We start from the raw sequence: 22,211 nt of genomic DNA on the forward strand, positions 1-22,211 counted from the left end.
AGAAATTCCTTTTACAGCTTATTAACAGAGAATATCTGAACAAAGGATAGGGCGATGGTGAACAGAACACTGGGCAGGCTGTAGTTCTCCAGCTTCTCTATTCAAAGTACAAGGTAAAGTTCATGGCAGTAGGATTTGTAAGGCTGCTGAAGATTTGAAGAGCTAGAACACAGCAGCAGAAAAACAGCAGCAGAAAAATGCCTTTTTTCTCGTATTTTAGGTAGGCACATTGTATAATCCCCTTCCTCAACTAATGAAGATTAATTTAAAATGGCTAAGATTTTTGTTTCTACTGCTTTGATTGGAAAGCTTTTCCAACCTTGCCAGCTCTATTAGCTAGGAACCTTTTCCTAACATTTAGTGTACGTCTGTTTTCGGCTAGTTTGTACCCATTTGGTTTTGTTCAATTTTGTCAAAATAGTTAAGCAGGCATTTCCAGAACCACTGTGTATTTTTCTTCCTAATGCTTCATAACAACCAGGAGAGTCCAAACTTCTAATGACTATTTGTCCTAATTTACCAAGAATGAGCAATTCTGATATAATAGTTAAAGAATTATTTTCTTTGCCACCTGTTATAAGCCTTAAAAAGCAAAATACATTATTGAATCCTCTAATATTCTAAAGAGTTCGCTAATAGCATTTTTTAAAATTATATGTTTGCAAATGCCTTAGAGTACATAAATTTATATAGCTAGAGGCACTGATTGGGAGGTTACAAAGGTAGGGTCAACAGTGAGAGTTTCTTAAGTGTCAAAGTGAGAGTTTCTTCAGTTGCACTTGAGAGATCACTTGGTCGCATATCATCCTGAGTTGCTTCGTATGAGGAAAGTATAAAAGTGAAATGTGTTGATGTTAGAACTACTAATGAGGACAAGAAGTCTAGTCATCTTGAGAGTATCGTTAGGGCACTTGAAGAATTGTGGCTGTATCCATCAGATTTATAGGGTTTGACACAACATTAATAATTATAATCTAACATATGCTTGTTTTTAATATTGCTTCTGCATTAATTAATATTTTGCAATGCAATAGTTTATTTTGAGGGTCCTCCTGGCATTTTTTGTATGATCTGTTAAAAAATAGAACTCCTTCCCTGCGCATTTCGAAGTCTGTCTTGGGCAGTGGAATGTTTTTTAGTAGAACATTTGCACACCTATTAATATGGTGAAAAAAACCTCAGCTAAAAATTTTCAGGCTTTGTAGTCTGTGGTTAGCTAGCCTCTGCTCTTAGGCCTGTAAAGCGCTTGAATAATTTTCAAAAGTTGAGTCTTAATAGAATGTTATGTAAGTTTACAGGATTAGGACACAAGTCTGTTTTCCGCACCAAAATCATTCAGTGACCTGATCATCTGACGTGCTCTGTTTTTATAGTTCTCATAGAAGACTCTAAGATGTATTTTTCAGAATTATCATCTTCAAGTTATTGCTTGTAGTGGCTTGAGTTTCCATAAAAATTGTTTAGAGACATTGTAATAAAAGGAAGATTCATAGAAAAGGTAACTTATTTGCCATGTAAGGGTTCTGAGAATGACAATCTGTAACAGAATTTTAAAAATAGAGAAGTTACGAGGTTTTAAGCAGAAAGAATCTTACTTGTTGAAAGTAATACAATGACAACTAAGCCACAACAGGCAAACCAGTGCTGCCAGGTTTCTTCTCTTTTTCACAGGCTGGAGTGACAGCTTCCTCCTTTCTTTTTTCTTTCTGTTATTCTTGAGCCTGGATGTAAACATTCTGTCTAAAACAAGCTATGCAGGAAGTTTTAGGGATATCGTACACAGTACGTAGATATATTAAATGTAGTGTTGGAGATAACTGATCTGAATAGGGAGGAGATCTTTGCACAACTGTGGGTTTTTTTCTTATTGCATCACTCACTAATTATCGTTCTTGCCTCAAAGCAATAGAAAGTACACAATTGGACCTTATATCTGAACGTATCTTAAATTGGGCATCTTTAATTGGACGTCTTATAGCTAGAGTGATGCTTTGCACACTGTAACGCAAAACCAGGAGTTACTTCTAGGCCATTACATGATTGTTTTATCACAGAACAACTCTGGACTGATTTTTTTTTTTTTGCTCTGTCAGAGTGTTCAACAGCAAACTATGCATTTTAGTTTGTGAATTAGAATAGTGCTTAGCCCTCCACGAAAGTTAAAATACTAAAGTTAAAATACCTGTTGTGCCTATGCGTGTAGTAGGTGAAGACAAAGTAACGTTGAAGGTGAATTAAGATTGGAGAAATGGTTGGTGTTTTGAGTAGTTGGTAACCAGATCCATTTTCTGATTCCTGTCTCATTCTTCAAGGTTATCAGTAGGAGAGCCAAAACGTGGTGTTAGTGGGCAAGCTAGGTGATTTAGCATCCTGTTTTAATATCCCAACTTGAGGAACAGCCACACGGGCGTTAATTTAAAGAGTAATGCTGATTTTACAGTCAGAAACAAAGTGGATGTCTCTATGCTATTCAAAACAGGAGTATTAGAAGAAAATATCTTACTTGTAACATAGCTAACAGTGCTGCTCATGTCTCACAGAATCTCACACGTCACACAGAGGTGTGAAAGCACGTGTGCTTTTAGAGGTAAATAATGAAAAAAAGGCTATATTTGTAGGTATAAAAGATTGGATGTTTTTTTCAGATAATTTTCAAGGATTATAAAGGCTGCTGGCTTTCCTGTCTGGAGGAAGCCTGCCCTGGACACAGGTCCCAGAGCTGTCCGTGGGGCCCAGCGGGTGCCCGGGGCAGCGCGGTCGGTTTGGAGCTGGTAGCTGGAAGGGCAGGTCGTACAGAGGAAGGTGGGGCGATGGGAGAGTTGGGAGGGGGTTTTCGGGGGGTGCTCAGGGAGACGGGGGTCCTCTCGGTCAGCGGGTGTTAAGGACCATTGGAGTGGCTTTGCGTGTGTGAGGTGAAGGTGTGTCTTATCTCAGGAAGACAAAGAGGAAGGGGACGTGGCGGGAGAGCGAGGGGACGTGAGGAGCCGGCGGCTTTGCGGGTAGACGGGCAGGTGAGGAGCAGAGGAAGAGCTGCTGCAGTGGCGGGAAGGAGCTGCTGCCCTGTATGGATGAATTGAAGCCTCTAATGGCCTGTGAACTAACTCAAGCTGAGCTGCTTCAGCTAGACTGTCTATCCTAGTTTATTCCTGTTTCCCTGCTTGTAAAGAACATTGTAAATGATGTCTCAAGCTGTGAAATATTGCAGTTTTAAGCATGAAGAGGTACATTTTACTACTTACACAATCGTAGCTAAGAATGAGTGAGGTAATGAGACTGCCTTATGCATAACGGCTCACTTGCTGGTGATGGGGTGAGAGTCCTGGCCGTATCACCAAGATGCAGACGCTTTGCTTTTACCTGCACAAAATGTTAGCAAGCGCGGTAGCATTCCTCTTGGAATCAGACACAAAGCTCCCCTGGGCTGTTGCAGTGGTCAGGTTCATCCCACAGTCCTGTCGGTAGTGTCCTGGGGACACAAACAAATACGTAGGAACGCTGTCCCTTGTCAGGACTTTTCTGCACCATGTCATGGTCTTGGCTGGACTGTTGGCAGTGCCGAGCGCGGTTTGGAGCGTGCAGAAGGCAGTCTGTCCCGGGGAGAGCTGACGTTGGACGGGAGGGATATTGCGCGTCCGTGCCTCACCCGGCAGAGGGCTCCCCTTCTAAGCTAATAAAAATCAGGCTTTATACCTGGTGTAATGGAGAGCAAAATGCTTTGTTAATCACCATACCTAGGAACGCTGTATTCTTGGTTTAGGTTTTGACGGTAGTCTACACTTCATGTTTCTCAATACCTAATTGAAAGTACTTGGTAAAACTGAAACAACGTGTACAATGTTATTAGATTTTTTTAGATCGATATATGTGTGCATATTTATATGTAAGTATATGTAACACACACACACGCAAGCCTGTCAAACCTGATCAGTTGTCTTCCTGCTGCATACATCATTTTTTAGGAAAAATATACTTTATAGATAGGACACTGTGAGTATGACTCTAAAAAATAGTAGGTTGATGACTTTTTGCAGATACAAATCTTCAGACTCAATGGGCACCACTCAAGGTTTTGAAATGTAAATTTAAGCAAAAGTTAAGATCGGGCAATTGTGTGACAATGCAGGTGTGTGCATGCCAGTATCTTTTTTTGACAAGACACTTGATTCCCTTCTGCAGGATGATTAGGAATTCATTTTTGCACAAGGCACTAGAATCCAAAAGAAAAAGTTGGACTTAGGAACAAAGCCTTATCTTTTATCTCTGTGTGGGTACCTGTGCTTTTTAAAATGATAAACAATTCAGTGAACCAGATTTGGGTTGCCTTTTCTCCTTTGAGAATATGCTTCTGTATTGTGGCCCTATAAACCAAGAAGTGATATCAACCCCTTCTGTAATTTTAACAGTAAACAGGAGGCATATCAGTTACTGTCAGAAGATGGATTAGTTCAGAAACACAGCTTACCATCTCCATTTGAAGTAGGCCGTACCTTTATGACTGTGCGGCTTTAAATTATATATAGAACTGACAATTGTTCTAGTAGGCAAAGACTAAAACTAGAAAAGCAAGGGATTGTTATAGGTGAAGCTAATGAATCAACTGTAAAACATCAAAAATGTACTGCATATATTTGGAATTTCATTATGAGATACAAGTGGGTTTGGTATTTTGTAGCATAGGAGGATTTTGGTAGGTGGTGTTCGGGACGTGAAAACTTTTCAGTGCCATTCAACTGCCGTGAGGAGCACAAGCTGATCTCAAGGAACACAGCTACTAGAATTTCTCACCGTTTCCAACAAGTGGGAGGAAAATATTAATCCCCTTCTCTTCTTTCTCTGAATTAAATCCTGTGGTCTGCTACTCCTTTCACTTTGAATTTATTTCCTTGTAAAAGTATAGCTGGCAAAGAAGTTAACCTCTGTAGGCAAAGGGGAGCAGTCTCTTCAGCTGCTGCTCTGTTCCTTTAGTAAGTCTGATCTTCCCCAAACACTGGGGCAAGGAAAATATATTTGACCTAAACTGCTGCCTCTCTGTACAGTCCCTTTTCCTGCCTGCCTGCCCAAGAAATGAACAATACTGACGTACTGGAAAACACCATGGATACAGACAGGTGTTTGTTCTACTATTTTCAGTTCATAGGAAACGGATAAAATGCCTCACAGCATTATGCTAAGGGTCTTCAGGCAGCACCTCTGCTTGTGATCCAGCGTGAGTGTGTAGGAGGTGATGCTGTGCTTGCAAGCAGGCTATTTTGCTTGCACAGGACTGCTCTGAGAGGTGCAGCCCTTTTCAAGGAAGATTTTGATTCTGTTCTTTTTCTGCAGTAAGTTAGTTAGCCACTTCCTGTATTTGGCTTGTTCATGATGTTTTCTCAACTTTAATACTGCACTCAGCAGCCAGCAACAGAGACTATTTTAAGGCCTCTTACAATGGTCTTCTCATTTACTTAGCTAAGATGAGAAAGTTAGCCCTGCATTGGCCACTTGTTAGCCGATGACAACTTTTACTTTGAATCTGGCTCCCCCTCCCCCACCTGAAATCCCTGGCTCAGCAAATATTTGAACCTGCCCAAGTTAATCATGAAACTGAGATCTTTATCTGAGAGACGTGCAAGCTACCAAGGGTGGTGGTTTCTTTTTTTTTTTTTTTTTACAGTACTAAACTCAGGTTCACTTTTTAATGATGAACCAGAGTAAGTGGATACCTTCTGCAGAGCACAGAGCTTTAAGCAGTTAAGAAGAGAGAGGAGGCTTGGATTTTCGCACTGCATGTTACAGCTTTTTTAGGGATTTTTATGGAACATTGGTTGGAAAGCAGAGCAATCTTTTTTTCAGAATTTTTTTTTTCTTCATTGCTTCAGAGAAGCTTCTTAGTAAAAGGAGTTTGGGGATTTTTTTTTAAGCAAGATTTTTATAAGAGGAAACCAATTAATTTTTCAGGTTATTGGATTGTATTTTCAGGCTGTATTACAAGGGCGAGCATTTGTGATGCATAATTTACAAAGTAAGTGATTTTGACTTTCTGTGTGTGTTTTCTTCATCACCTTGTGGAAGTATTTTACTATAACTGATTACCAAGTAGAGCTTTCATGGTCTTAAAATATGTGAATGAAAGTCAAGTGCCTCAGTACCTCTCCAGGTTATACAGGGAAGGGGGAATTGCCTGTCTGCCTCCTGTCTTTTCTTGCCTGCAAGCTAGGCTAGTCTGAGCTGAGCACTAACCTGATTACACAAGTGTGGGCAGTCAAGAATTTGGCCACCAGTGAAACCCTGGCGAAGTAATTTTTCCTGAAAGATTTTATTCAGCGGAATAAAAAAATGTTACTGATCCCACATGAGACCTAAATGCAGCAATGTAGTCTTTGTAGGAAATCTTTATAACCTAATTTAAATAATTACTTTGGCAACTCAACTATTTGGGTAGCAGGTGGGCTAAACCTCCGAGTTCAGTGTTTGGACTTGTGTCTGGGATAATTTTAAGTATCCTATTTCATTTTGAAAATGGAAGGAATCTTTGGAGCACGTCTACCTAAACAGGGAGGGAAGAGTCTACTTCAGAATGAATCTAAGCTTGTTAACGTATAAAGCAAACTAGCATGCTTTTTTTTTTTTGTAGCTGTTGGTACTCCAGACATGTTCTTGTATATTAATGCTTGTCTGAAAGGGGTAAGCTGCTGAGGGGCACAGAGAGGGGGTAGATATGTGTGAAATATTTGGGAAGGATATAAATTGTGTTAACTTTTTTAATGAGTATTTGTGAGATAGAGCACATTTCAGCCGCACCAAGATTTCTTATGATGTAGGCACAGATAGTTGCTACAGCTACTCTTTGTTGTGGTTATTTTTGGTATCTGGTTTTCTGCCCCCATAGATTATAGTGAGTATAAAGCATTCACATTGCTTTGCATAGCATTCTGCTCTGGAATTAATAGTCTGTTCTGTGTGTGTTTCTTCCAAGAGGTCTGAGAGAGTTACATTCAGCAATGGGGGGGAGTTAAGAAGAAATACTGCTAAATGGTAGGAGGATACTGATGACATAAAGTCAAGTGAGGAAGGAGACACTGACAAGGGACTCGCTTTTAAAAACAATTAACTTGATAAATATCTCAATGAGAATAGGACAGAGAAACAGTGTGAAAAGGCAGACTAAATTTTGTTCTGTCCTGGCAGACTGGCTTTTTATGTTCAGCAAAATCATGTTTCAAGATCTTGCTCAGTTTTGACTTTCTTCCACGGTTTAGGCAAGTCTGCTGAATGCAAGATTACAATATTTGGGTTTTGGATTTCGGAATGAGTTAATCTAGATCAGTTGGAATTGTATTTTATTACAAAATGATAAGGGGGGGGAAGACATCTCTGCAGTAAGCACATTTTATATAATAATATCAATTATATCAGACCTGTGTGTCCATTAAAATAATAGAAATCTGCACAGTTTAAAAACATAATCCATATTTCATTATCTGGAGATATATATGCCCCTGTGCGTTTGTGTGTGTGTAAAATGGGTGTGTAATGGATACGCAGACATACAGAGTCATGCTCTTTTCCCTTCTGCATCTTTAATATCTGCAGTAGGTCCAGAAGCCTTTTAAAGGTTTTTGAATGGTAAACTTCAGGCATCCAAGCAGGAGAATGCAACTGAGATGTGACCGACCTACTTCTAAAGGGAGCTGCCCTGTGTGTGTGCGCGTGTGTTGTGTGCGCGTGTGTGTAAGAGCTACGTGCTGCAGCATATCAGCCTTTTGTCATCCTGCCAGGATTGGACTGTACCATGCTGCAAAGTCAGGAAAACGAGCTGGGAAGGCGGGCGAGGAGAGCCCACTCGCTCCTTTTGTTTGTAATACCAGGTTTATATTGCAGTTCTGCTACATGTAGATTCTTTCCGAAACTGAAATTGTTTTAAGATTAATGTAGAACAAAATGATGAAACAGGAGTGGTCTGGTGACATTATTTTGACATGATTGGCTGAGGATTATGATGTAATAGGTTACAGTGCAGCCCCTTATAGGTTTTAAAATGAATTCCAAGACACCATTACAAAGAGAGCTTGACTCTTTTCTTGTATCTGAGCTTACTCAGTGAAACTCATACAAATGTACAATACTGTTTGGAATATGGAAGAACTGGATATAGAATACCCTAAGACAGATATAAATTGTGGCACAGACTTGATGTTTTACATAGAAATGGATCCACCAGGTAAAACTGCAGTCTTATTACGGAAGACTTAATTCATTTTGGTCTTTACAATAGCTGCTGAAAAATTCTTAGTGGATATGTAGGATTTCTTTACTTTATCATTGATACAAATAGTTTTTCTTTTTCCTTTTATGCATAAATTAGAATTAAATTGTGGTTTAGTGCATGGTTATAGTAATTAGAATCATAACCTGTAGAAATACCTGTCTGCTTACTTAACTGAATTTTTACTGAATTGACCTGTTTCTGTTTTGATTTTATTCTGTCAAATGTAGTTCTAGTTCTGCTGTTATATCATTAAAATTCTGTATTTTTTTTTATTATTATTATTTTTGCTATCTCTGTTCCACACTGTGACTAAAAGGAGAGGCTGTAATAACACTTTTATTTCCTGAAACAGTGATTACAAATCATTGTTTTGGATTGTTTGAGGAAAAACAGATTTTTAAATCTGGCAATATTAATTGAATACCTGATATTGCATCATTTTTTCATATCATATAAAAATATTATACTATCTTGATATTCATTGCAGCGTTAAAAACATCGTCTTTTATAGCCGGTCATAATATGTAGGGCAGGGACATTCGTAAGGAATGATGTACTTACTGGAGAACTAAAAGAGCTGGGTTGATTTTTAATCCTGATTCCAGTGTAGTCTCCCTTACTACTCAGTCAGGAGTGCTGCAGTATCTTCTCTGGCACCCACTGGTATGCAGCTTTGACATTGAGAAAAGGGGGATGTGGTTTTTTAATCAGTCCTGGCATTTGGAACACAATTTATTCTGTAGAATACTAAGATTAACACAAGGGATATTTGGGTCACAGATGGGTTTCTTAAAGTGTTTTTTTGGCAAATCATCGCACAGAATGCTGAGGATCACCAAGACCCAATTCTTCTTCTTTTTAAAATATACAGTATTGCTGTGGGTTTGCATCTTTTATTACTCAGCTTCTAGGTAAGGAAGCAGCAACGTTCCTCTAAGATCTTTACATGGGAGGAAAAAAAAAAAGAAATTTTACATATTTTATCATTTATATTCACCTGAAGATAGTGCAAGAAGGTAAAAGCAAACTTCAGATTTTTTTTTTCCTCTAATGCTTTCTCCACAGGGTGAGGAGATGAGTGTGGTGTTATATTTTGCTTAAAATACATTATCGCAAGAGTAACATACTTTTTTGAAACAGTACATCTTTCTTGTTGAATTATATTGTTTTCAGTAAAATATCTTGATTCCTGTAATGTCTTTCAAAGACTGTTAGTGATGGAAAACTCTATTTTGTAGCTGTTCTCATTCGTGTAATAATGTGTAATTTCAAGGAGTATATGGTCAGGTTCTCAGTGAGTTATAATCAACTTTTTCTTTTCCCTGTCCTCTGCAGCACTGCCTCCTAAGCCACCGAAACCCAGTACTGTAACTAACAACGGCATGAATAACAACATGTCATTACAAGATGCTGAATGGTACTGGGGAGATATCTCAAGGTAAATCAGCTCAAGACATGTATTTCTTATGTTTGGCTTTATGTTCTTGTTATGTTATACTATGTGTATCTATTATGCTTAGGTATAGAAAAATACAGGTCTAAGAGCCATTTTTACAATATTTTCAAACACAAACATATTATGGTTGGTTTTATTCCAAACATGACTAAAAAGTTACTGGCAGTCAGTTAGAATATAGTATATGAAATGATTGTTCTGTTACTTTAAGATAGCTATATGAAATGCTAGCATGACAGGACACCACCAAGAAATAAGTATTTTCTTCTTGTCTTTCATCCAGAACCTCAACTGTAGGCACAATAGTTAACAAGCCAGACTAACAAGTGCCATATATTAGCAACATTTTTAACTGTACTATATATAGGCACATTAGACCAGCACTGGCTGCTCCAATTGTGCAGGCTTGTATGAACAAGCAGAAAGACCTTTGCATTAATATAATTTTGTCCAGCAGTGAGAGGACATAGTATATACCATTTTTATATCACAGTTGTTCTCCAGCAATGTTAAATAAGCTATTAAATAACTGTATTTATTAATATGGAGATCAAGAAGGCTTATAAGAACCACTTGTTTTAAAACACAAGAATTTAGAGCACAGTGAGAGGATAAAGGAGTGAGAAGCAGCTGAAATGATTGGTTACTTTTGCTTTCATTTTAGAGAAGAAGTAAATGAGAAGCTTCGAGACACTGCTGATGGTACCTTTTTGGTACGAGATGCTTCAACAAAAATGCATGGGGACTACACACTTACGCTAAGGTAAGATTAGTTACACTAGGTCTGTAATGCCTGACAGTAAAATGCAATACTGTGCTTAAAATACAGTGTTCTTTAGGAAATAGTACTTGAAGTATGCCTAACTTTTCAACAAACTTTATTTGCAGGAAAGGAGGAAATAACAAATTAATCAAAATATTTCACCGAGATGGAAAATACGGCTTTTCTGACCCATTAACTTTCAACTCTGTGGTCGAGCTAATAAACCACTACCGGAATGAATCTCTAGCCCAGTATAATCCTAAACTGGATGTAAAATTACTGTATCCCGTGTCTAAGTACCAGCAGGTAATTTGGTCTATTTTCTTTGTGTTTCACTTAAATACAGAGATGTTACTGCAGAGTTGAGGAGTCATGAAGAACTTCAGCACTAGTAATACTTGAACAAATAAAGTGGGTATAAAACCAGATATTTTTATTTAAAACCAACTCCACAGTTTGCATATAAAAAATCAAAACTTCAAATACTGGAGGTACATTATTAAGAAATAAGCTTAAGTTAATAAATATCCCACTCATTAATGATGAGGTAGATCATTTTCAGTATAAAGCTGAACACTTGCAATGCAAAATTGCTTTTTGTCATTAATTTCTCATTTGCTTATTATACATATAGATACTATATCTCCATATTGATGAAAGAAGAGTCACATTTATCATCTAACTACCTAGTAATTTTTAAGCAGTTTTATCCTGAAAATCTGTGCAGTATAATTGTTTCTTTATGGAGTATCTTTCCTTCTGCTCATCATTCCAGGATCAAGTTGTAAAAGAGGATAGCATTGAAGCAGTGGGAAAGAAATTACATGAATATAATACCCAGTTCCAAGAAAAAAGCCGAGAATATGACAGACTCTATGAAGACTACACAAGAACATCTCAGGTGAGCTAGATTTGAAACCAAGGGGAGGGTGGAAGACTTCTGTAGATTTAGAAGAATTTCATTGTAAATTCATACTGCCTTTGTCCTCCATCCTCCTCCCTGTCCCTTTTGCCACGACTACCATTGCACAGAAGAGGAAACATACCTTATGTGCTTGCTCAGTATAGTAGAATCGCTTACTCATGTTTGAACAGTCACCACCTGTAACCTAACCCACCCTGTGCCCAAGTCTGACACCTGCATCCAAAGCAAGAACAGAACTATCTTGATTTACCAACACTTCTGCATACTGATCTCATCAAGCTGAGTTACAGTTTTCAGGACACATTTTCAGGGAAGCATTGTGTTTTATTACTAGTTTTTGAAGGGTCTGGTTTCATCTGTGCAGGGTAGAGAGATGACGTGTGTAGATACAGTGCAGGAATGAAAAGCTGACTCTATCCTTCTTTCAACTTAATCAATTATTATCCAAGTCTTGAAGTGCCAGTGAATTAGTGCTGTTTTACAGACCTAGAATCAAGACTGCTTCTTAAAATGTGGAGAAAATATGCCTAAAAATAATTGAAGAAAGGTGGAGAGGTGCAGGCAACTTCAACTAGTAACTTAAAAGACTTAGCTATCGCCTAGCTATGTAGGGGCAGGAGGATGGACTAGGTGACCTCTTGAGACCTGTCCAGGCCAATATCTTACAGTTTTATTTCAGAAGGCCAGATGTGTCTCTAAGCTCATTAGTTGGTACGAAGGTCAAAGTGCATTGCCATAAGGCTCTAATTATCTACATAAAACTTATTTATACAAAACAAAGATTGTAGCTAGCTCTTTGTCTAGCAGTTTTTCTTTCTTGGAAGACTTCGCCATGGAAGGCCTCATCATGGTAGCCTTTTGCACAGGCCTTTTCCCTCTGTGTTGTAAGGCTCTGCAGACAGAATACATTCTGGTAAAGGGATATTGAAGTCTTCTGTTACAACATACTGAAGTGTTTCTGTGATCAAGGCAACAAATCATCCCCTCTGTCTGATAACAACTGTAATAACAATTATTTTATTTTCAGGAAATTCAAATGAAAAGAACGGCTATTGAAGCATTTAATGAAACAATAAAAATATTTGAAGAGCAGTGCCAGACGCAAGAAAGATACAGTAAGGAATACATTGAAAAATTTAAGCGGGAAGGAAATGAAAAAGAAATACAAAGGTCAGTATTTGTATTTTGCATTTCAAATTGTATGATTTTGAAGAAAGAAACAATGCCAAGTATATATCTGCCTAAAACTAAAGCAAGATGCCAAGTTTAAAATTGTTCAGTTGTAAGCAAAGCAAGCCCCAAATGGGGTAGATGTGAGCTTGCAAAATGTATAGCTACATCTAGAGAAATAATCTGTTCTCTTAAGTGTCTACACCACTAAACAGCAGATTATATAGTTATCAATAAGACATCATCAGTGTAACCTACCACATTATTCCGTTTAGAATTATGCACAACTATGAAAAGCTGAAGTCTCGAATAAGTGAAATTGTGGACAGCAGGCGTAGATTAGAAGAGGATTTAAAGAAGCAAGCAGCTGAATATAGAGAGATAGACAAGCGTATGAACAGCATTAAGCCAGACCTCATACAGCTGAGGAAGACAAGAGATCAGTACTTGATGTGAGTATCATTATGAATTAACAGAATTTTTTTTTTTAACTGGTATCCAACTTCTGTGACTAACAGTTAATTTTATTTGCAATTATTGTCCAGGTGGCTGACTCAAAAAGGTGTTCGGCAAAAGAAGCTAAATGAATGGCTTGGAAATGAAAATACAGAAGAGTGAGTATTAAAAGATTTAAATATTTCTGGTATTTCAAATCATCTTACACAAAAGTGAGATAAAGCATATTTAATTCCTGGATCACACAGAGGAAATCTCAAGCCTAGGTCTCCAGTATCAATGCACACTGTTAACACATGGCAGCCTATGTCATGCACGTATTAGAATGCCTATGTCATGCACGTATTGTCCTTTCTAATAGAAAAATCCCTACACTCCATTATTCAGGGAAGTGCATATAATCAAGTTACTATAGCAAAGCACTGGAATTTAACCTGTGTCTTTATTCTTACAAGCAAAATAAAGATCATAAGGTGTTAGTATCTTATAGAGATGCCATATGGATGGATAAATTGTTCAGAAGATCTCTTAGGCATGGGCAGACTTTTTCCAGATTTCAAGTGTTAGTATTATGGTGCTATCTAGTATAGTGGTACCCACATCAGTATATCACGTTGCTATTGGAGGTGATAAAATTGTATATGCTGAAGGGTGGTCCTCTGGTTTTGTGGTCTGGTTAATTTTTCTGGGAAATGGCAGGATAGTGTTCTGCCATTTCAGCAATTCAGTTTACTATAGGTTCTGACAGGGGCTTGGCTAATGAATACATTTCACTTCATTCCTGGGAAAAAAGCAAACAGCACCTGGGTGGTGTGAATGTAGACCAAATTTAAACAAAAGCAAGCCACAAAATAATATTGAAAGTGTAGTAACAGTGAAGAATGAACTAATAGAAAACAAAGTTGTCTGAATAATATTCATATTGACATTTTCTGCCTAGGTAGTGTCTTGTGCATGCCTTTTACACTAGCTGGCTGAACATATGGCAAAAGCAGCAGACTGACAATGACTGTTTTGTGGATTTACATTCTAGCCTTGTCCACATCTATTTTAATTTAGCTTGGTTTATTGAGTCTCCTACTGTTCTCCTGGAAATCGTGCTTCTCTGCTGTGGCTGCACTGGTAGAAGCAGGGGACAGAAATGGCATACATGTTTTAAAGTCATGTTGTTCACTCAGTCTTAGCAGAGGTGGTAGGAGGGAGATGTATGTAGGCACCTGTTTCCCATAGTACTCCCATCATTTAAATGGTAGACAAAGAACAATGCCAGGCCATGGCTTTAACGTAGCATCAAAATAGTAAGTGAAGCTGTTTAAAGAAAATCTTCCTTTTCTCTCACTCTGTGACTCTTCTTGCCAGTGAGTCTGGTAAGTGCTCAGGTTTCTGCTGAAAAATTGAACTTTCACAATATGGCTTTAGAAAAAAAAGTTGTAATGGAGAAAAAAATCAATATAATGAGCAGCAGGAAAAACAGGAATTGCTTTCTCTAGGTGCTGGTTGAAAATGGAGCCACTGCTGAATGCATTTGAATATCATGCAAGATGAAGGAGTACAATGGGATAGGGGGCCTAGAGACAGTGTCATCTGAAACAAAAGAACCCTTCTTCTTTCTGAAAAGTCAAATTCTGTGTGAGATTGCTGATTTCTGTAGACTTTGAGAATCTTCAGAAAGACAGAACTATAGATGAGTGAGAAGTCATGTTTTCTTAGACCAAGGAAAACTGATTAAAAACCTATTACAGAGAGAATAAATACATTAGCCAAACACAGATTGATTGCAAGCTGAGCAGGAGAGGCAGGACCCAGCAGTGCAGGCTGCTGGTGGAGTGGGGAGCTCTGGAACTGCAGAATATCAAAGTGATGTCCATACAGCTGAACCAGAGACATCTTATTTCATGGTGGGCTTTAGCTCAGAGGGTTCTCTATAACTCTGAATCAGCTTTATAGTTGGTGGCTGTTTTGGTGGAGAAGGCCCTATATTATATGCACTTCTCATAATCTTGTTATAAGGAGAGAGAGAGCGCTCTACTATTTCACCCTTTCCACAAAGCCATCTCCCCTATAAATAATTAATCTGTCTACCTGTACAACTGCTCATAGTTTTCCCAAGCAGCAGCTGTAGTTCATATATTGCATGATTTTTCACTGCTGACCAAGTGTTCTGATCTTTGGAAATGAAGCTGACTCAGAGGGTATTGATTTCGTTGGGCTTGCTATTTACCAAAACAGTGAGCAACGGTAGAAGTACTGAATTGCTCACAGAAGATCCTGAAAGATAACACAGCATCCTTTTATATCCTTCTTCAGATTTACATGAGTGTTTTTAAAAGAAACAAGAACCAGAAATTCTATTTTATTTTTATTCAGTGGTTTAAACGGTGCAGTATTACATGGTTTACATCCCTGGTTTTACCAGGAAATGGGGACTACATAATTCATGGATTTTGTTCTGCTATGTTTCACAAACACATTTTGTCCTATTTCAACAGCCAATACTCTATGGTAGAAGATGATGAGGACTTGCCCCATCATGATGAGAGAACATGGAATGTGGGGAATATCAATAGAAGCCAAGCTGAAAATTTGCTGCGGGGAAAGCGAGATGGAACATTCCTTGTTCGAGAGAGCAGCAAACAAGGCTGCTATGCCTGCTCTGTTGTGTATGTACCCTGGTTTGGGAATGATGTAACCAACATTTGAGGCACCTACCTTGAGCCAGGGGCAGATAGGCGCTTTCATATGCATGGATCCCATTGGACCTTTGGGCTTAGAAGCAGACCAAAAAGTCCTGAGGCCATCCTTATTGCTGCTCCATTTCCTACATAGCTCAAACCTGTGCCACTCCCACAGATGAGCCTCATGCAGAATAAGGGAAACCAAAGCATGGATGCACTCCTTTATGTGCAGCTGCTAAGCCCTGCCTATCTCCTGCCTCCCTAAGCTAACAGAACATCTGGGTATTTGGGTTAAACCTAGGCTTTTACCATTATGCCACCACAGAAGACAGAAATTCTATGTAGTGACTAGCATCTTAAGATTTATTGTCAATACTTTATTTTCTAGCTTAACTTTACTGTACTGACAAACTAAAAACTGGTTGTTTTTTTTCCTCTTTAGGGTGGATGGAGAAGTAAAGCACTGTGTTATAAACAAAACACCAACTGGGTATGGATTTGCAGAGCCATATAACTTGTACAACTCACTCAAAGAACTGGTGCTACATTATCAACACACATCACTTGTGCAGCACAATGACTCTCTCAATGTCACACTAGCCTACCCAGTATATACACAGCAGAGGCGATGAAGATCTTAATACTCTGGGTTGTTTGGTTTTTTTCTAAAGAAAAGATCTGTCAACATTGAGGCCTCTGGAGAGAGAAGGCTCCTTTCAGCCTTACTCAAGAATTTGAGCTGCAGTATCAAAGCTGTCTGTCTTCAGATGGGACTAGAGCTTTCCTTCACAACTGCAGTGGGAGACATCACAGTATTAAGCTGTGGCCATATGTTTCTAATCTGAAGTGCTTTTTTTTTTATTAACTAAGAAAAGAAAAACACAAGAGAGAGAAATCCTAACCTGATCTCCCTGCAGGGACATAGAGGCCTTTAACCATGGTGCTTGTTTACGACCACTTCTGAAGCTTTACCAGCTAGAACATTGGATTCTCCAGCCACAAGGTGTAAGAGGTCTTTGTCATTCGGTTATTGGAATTTCGTGGTCACGACCTGGCTTGGATTTGGTGTTGCTGCACTCAGTGGATCCAGACACACAGCATTGTGGATTTTTTGGTTTCTAGTGAATGATATGTAGCAGAATGGCACTTTCATTTCTAAGGGACACTTTAAAAGGACTTCAGTTACAGTATGTTGTTCAGAGTAATTGTAATAGCAAAGTGCCAGGAAGTGTTTTGTTTAGATGTTTAAAAATCCTGTTTTAAGAATATATTTAAGACTGAAGAAAACAGGACTTGCAATGGCATACAGTATATAATAATGTACATAGTATTGGATGACTAACTATTGTTGGTGGAAAGTATCAATACCAAACTGCTTCTCTTTTTCCTTTTCTGTTTGCTGAAAGCTAAGTTCTTAGACTGTGCTATGCAATACTGAATTTTCTTTAGGCTGTAGTCTTCTCTCAAGCACATCTACAGGTTAAGCTTGTTTTTCTTTTTTGTTTCCCTGTCTTTTTTTTTCTTTCTTTCTTTTGCCTGAGAATATTTTTCCTGATGATTATTTTTTGTTATTAATTTTGTTTTTTTTTTTTTTTTTTTTTTAAACATGTACAGGAAGCCAGCAAGAGTTGGCTTCAGAACTGAAACTATGAAATATTTTACAATTTTCTTTGTGTAGAATATTGAGCTACTAGCTCAAAGTTTAAAAAGTTCGTAATTTTTTTTTGACTAAATATTTTTTTGGGCAGTGCCTGATAAGCTTCAAAGCTGCTTTATTCAATAAAAAATATATGAACATTACAAAATATCACTGAGTCCAACAATATTGTTTCAGAGATATCTTTAGAATACGGTACCACGCTATGTTTGCTTCTTGAAGCATTTTGAACTTCTACCATGGTTGTCTTTGTACTTTGAAGACAAAATATTGTGTATCATTCTCTAGTAGTGATTGCAGAAAAAACAGGGGATATTTGGCTACTGGGGTAGATACTTTGGATTTCAGAATGAATCCACTCTTCATAGTAAATAAATGACTTCTTGACCTACTGTGGCAGAGCTTTTGTCAGCATGTAAAGGTATTTTCATTTCATATGAAGGAAGTTTCTCTAATCTGTTACCTAGGTTTGTTTTTTGTATTAGTATTGTGAAAAAAAAGCTCCCACCTTTACTGAGAACGTCTGGATACAACATAGAGCTAATTAAGACTGGAAAATGTCTGTTTTGAAAATGATTAGGCTATCATATTTAACATTTTGGATTTATTTTCGTAAGGTTTTAGGCTGAGGCAGTATCAAAGTGAACACTTCTGTAATTTCAGGCACCAGAGACTTACAGAATTATGGTTTAGTTGAAGGAAACAAATACGTGAATCTCACTAGAGCAAACTTACTACAAATTCTGGGACAATGCACTGTGGGTGTTTTGCGATTGTTATTTATTGTCCTGACCACTGAGGAAATTCACACATTGCAAGTTGATAAAATAATGACGTTTAGAGAAATCTTGGAAAAGTTTTGACTAAGGGAACATATGAATTTATTCTTCCCCCCAAGATGCAAAGACAAGACCCGTTACTATTAAAGGGAGTTGCACACACAATCAAAAGAGTAAGACCCATGGAGTTCTCTCATAACACCTCTGTTTTAGAGATACATGTGTTTTAATTCAAAGTATGCAGTGCTTATTAAGCTATTGGAAATAATAAGAAATTTGCCAGTCTCCAGTAGTTTTTATATTATCTTTTAATTTTTACATTATTCCTTCATTTCTGAGGCTGCAAGGCTTTTGATTTTATTTTGATTTTGTGCTCTTTTTTTTCAGTGGGTTGTTTTTGCTTTCCTATAGATGTATTTTCTTACCAGAATTTATATCAGGAAACAAGATTCAACCAACGTTAATGTTTCGCGATAGTCACCACTTGCAAAATTATTCTGAATATTTTTTCTGACTAGACATTTAGTCTTCATCCCTTCCCTTCCTCATTCCACACCCTTTTCAGGCCTGTAGGACCATGTAAATTTGGTTTACTAATAACTGGGTTTTACTATGAAAAGCACCAACAATTACTCTAGCATGCCAGTTATACTACTGGGCTTGAAGTTACAAATTAGTTCAATATACAACAACTTACTGCTTGTAGCAATCCAAGATATTCTTTGAACATATATTAATTTTTGAATGTTAAGTATTTTACGAGTAAAATTGTATTTTTTTTCTCTATAAGCAAAATATATGTAATCTGAATTGATGTTTCACATAGCATTTGTCGAGAAATTTTATTGTAGTTAAGGCATTTGGATCTAATTTTCCTCATATTAAGAAAACCTCTGCTATGTCAGTGAGCCATATCCTTAGCATGCCCAGCCCAGTATGGGATATCATTTGTTCCTGTCGTGCTGTAGAACTTCACTTCTTCTGTGGCTGTAGCAGAGAAAAAAAAATAGTGTGCGTGCAAATTTGGCACTTGCTCTTCTTGCACAAGCAACAATGAGAAATAAGCACTATGTTATGGGGATGAGCGCTTAGGGCTTCCTAAGGGGAAGTTCTGCCTACACAGGGTCTGTGCAATTTGCAAGCATCACTTACACCCTCGAATTGGCATGAGTGGGTTTTCTTTGGTACTTACGTATTGTGTGGCCTGTGCATTTCCCTCCCTCCTTAATGCACAAAGCTACGTCCTGCCAAAGGCCCTATTCACTGCAGAGCTGTTTGTCCTTAATGTACCATATTGTTCACTCCACTTTTGATTTGATCTCAAACGGACTAATATATACAGAAAAAAGGCGTGTGGATATAGCTGAAGAAACACGGTGCTTTTCTGTATTTCTATTGACTGTAGTTTTTCCATCTAACATGATTCAAGGGTGGGATTTGTTTTGTTATGTTTTTTTTTTTTTAATTTGGGGACTTTTTTGTTTTATTTTAAATCCTTGCGTTATGCTGCACTGCAGCAGCACTTTCACAAAGCCTTTGAAAGGTATGGGACATAACATAAGGGAACCAAAACCCACAAGCAAAACCAGGAGTTTCTGATTTCCTTAAGTTGAAACTTGAATTTGCAGGTTTGGGGATGTGTATCTGTGCATATGCGTGCACAGTTGCTGTGTTTATGTATGATTAGATTCCAGTGTAGGTGCATTTTCACCGAACATGATCATTTTGCTGAATTCAGTAAGTGATATCATTAACTTTGTTTAAAGACACACACACATGCACACTAGACCTTTGTGGGTGCAGCATGTTTTCAAATACAGTTAGAAAACTGAGTTTCTGTGTTGTTGGATATTTTCTTTAAAAAAAAAATCTTGTCTGTATGGTTCAGTTATCTAAGAAATCTTGTCAAGCAATCTGTAAAACCAAATCTTCAAATTTTCTATTTGGTGTCAACTGTTCTGTAGCGAAGAAATGGCTTTGTCTTGTAATTGGCAATGAAATAATAATGCTTGGGAAAACATTCAGATGCTTCTAATGGGGAAAACTTCTGCCGATTTTCACACAGTGCTTTTGCTATGCATGGTATTAAGTTGGGAAAGTGAATCCTGATAGTATTTTTTTTCAGGGTCACTTTAGAAATGGGCAGCTCAAAGCACAATGCCTCCCATGGGACAAGGTTCCAAAATGCAACATTTTATGTAGAATCATGTTGTATTTACTGCAGTTGAAGACTAAACTGGACTGTGGGAGTTAGTAACATTACATTGCACTTGTCCTAATGAGACTGCATTAGCTGCCCAAGATGCTGCTATTTTTTTTATTCTTGTTTTTAAAAATAAAGCTCTGTTCTGTTAAATGTCTTTAAAACATTAAGATTACTTTGTTTTAAAATGGTCTTTGAGGAGGTGGAGGGTGAAGTGGGTTGTAAATTGCCTTTACAAGGCAACAATGAAAACAAGCCTCCTTGAAGTTTTGTTTAAGCTATAGAGTTGATGGAGCTGTGTCTTGTTTTTAAGTTGCTTTAAAAATTGTAATAAGTCTTCAAGTAGAATAAAGGTTGTTTTGAAACTGCATTTCACTTGTTGAGGCTTCAGTAAGGACTGAGACGTCTATTTACCAGCATCCTTGGCTGATTCTTTGCTGTCTATATGTGGCCTACTTTGAAAATGAGACCCAAATGCTCATATTATTAGAGGGAAATAGGGAGCAAATAATTTCAGCTGACTCACAGCCATCCTATGTATTGAGCTGAATGGAGTAGTTGAGTAGCTCCAAAAAAGTCTTGTGTCAGTGCCAAAATGACAGTTCTACTCATCTCATACTTTTGCAAAAGCAGTACAATATTCATGACCTGTGATCTGCCTTTTACCCTGCAGATGAAGTTCTGGTTCTTCTGAAATCAGTGTGAGTTTGTTCACGGATTTGCATGAAGCCAGCCTGTCAGCCTTTGTAGCTAGAAGTAATTTACCAGCTTCATGGCTGCATCTAATTGTGAAAACCAATGTGAGAATGAGGAAGAGGGAAGAAGTGAGGGGGATTGGGCAAGACCAATTCTGAACATTGTTTTCTTCCCCTCAGTACTGGTATGTGGTATCTGACTTCTTTGAGCCCATCCATGTCTTGCCCCAGGAGAGGTCCTCCGGGGAGTCAGCCAGCCACTTCAGAAGCAGAAAAAATTCCCGTTCCCATTCTGTCCAAGGTTTCTATTCCAAAATGCCCATATTTTGCTCACAGTGGTCATATAACACCACCTGACTGAGGTACTCAGGTAGCACAGGATTGAAATAATCATTGTCACTGGCCCTTAGAGGTTCTTATAAGAAAGGCAGATTAAAGGCGATTATCATATTTTTAGCCCACTTAATAGAAAGTGGGGCTAGATCTCCAACGAACGTATCTGTTGCAGTTTTTCTCAGTTAGTAAGCTGATTCTTTTAAACAGATACCGAGTTTATCTCATTCCTGCTCCCTGAACCAATGTTGAACAACACAAACTCTTCTGCAGCCATAGAGCTCAACATCTGAAAATAAGGTTAGCTAGGTCATTGTCCATCATCAGCTGTTGAGAGAAGTTATGACTGGCTGATCATAAACTGCAGAAATCTACAGACCAGCAGATTTCTTGCCTGTATCATACGTTGTATAGAAATCACTCTTGGCAGACTGGAAAAATAGTTTGCAAAAATGTCATTCTATTTTTGCTGTCTGCAGACAAACTCACCCCCACTTTCCCTCTCTGCTTTCTTGCTGAGGCTTGATGGTCATTTTTCATAGGGAGTATGAAAAACTGTTTAAATCTATCTTTGTGCAGCTACAAATAGGTGTGATATTTTTAAAAGCCTGGGAATGCTTGCCATGGGGGTTTTTTCCTCCCCAAGCTGCTTGACTCGTGCGAAGTCACGTGTGAGTAACTTCACACAAATCCCTTTGTCTGAGCTGCGAAGCCAAAAAGGGAAGAGGAGATTTTTAAACTTCACGCTGTTGCCTCCTCTGGGCTTCAGTGAAGGGACAGGTGGTGTCTCCTCCCCTCAGACCTCAGCCTCCAGCATCTCACCCCACCCCGCACCCGGGCTTCCCGGCCGC

At 38.2% G+C, this 22,211-nt stretch overlaps 1 protein-coding gene across 4 annotated transcripts in view; it reads left to right on the forward strand.

The window, feature by feature from the left end:
- The window catches only part of PIK3R1 (phosphoinositide-3-kinase regulatory subunit 1), a 61,282-nt gene extending 40,580 nt beyond the window's left edge, over positions 1-20,702 (forward strand). For 3 of the 4 annotated variants that reach the window (XM_082335911.1, XM_082335913.1, XM_082335912.1), the window contains exons 8-16: positions 9,584-9,686; positions 10,369-10,467; positions 10,593-10,773; positions 11,243-11,368; positions 12,420-12,562; positions 12,838-13,014; positions 13,108-13,176; positions 15,508-15,678; positions 16,136-20,702. In XM_082335911.1, the coding sequence (XP_082192037.1) occupies positions 9,584-9,686; positions 10,369-10,467; positions 10,593-10,773; positions 11,243-11,368; positions 12,420-12,562; positions 12,838-13,014; positions 13,108-13,176; positions 15,508-15,678; positions 16,136-16,325 (1,259 nt within the window). In that variant the 3' untranslated portion in view covers positions 16,326-20,702. Of the gene's footprint in view, positions 1-5,676; positions 6,002-9,583; positions 9,687-10,368; positions 10,468-10,592; positions 10,774-11,242; positions 11,369-12,419; positions 12,563-12,837; positions 13,015-13,107; positions 13,177-15,507; positions 15,679-16,135 lie in introns of those variants that run through there. The other variant, XM_082335914.1, reaches the window with a different exon arrangement.
- The last annotated feature ends 1,509 nt before the right edge of the window (positions 20,703-22,211 follow it).

This window comes from Platalea leucorodia (genome assembly GCF_965183815.1).
Source record: "Platalea leucorodia genome assembly, chromosome: Z".
Lineage (NCBI taxonomy): Eukaryota > Metazoa > Chordata > Aves > Pelecaniformes > Threskiornithidae > Platalea > Platalea leucorodia.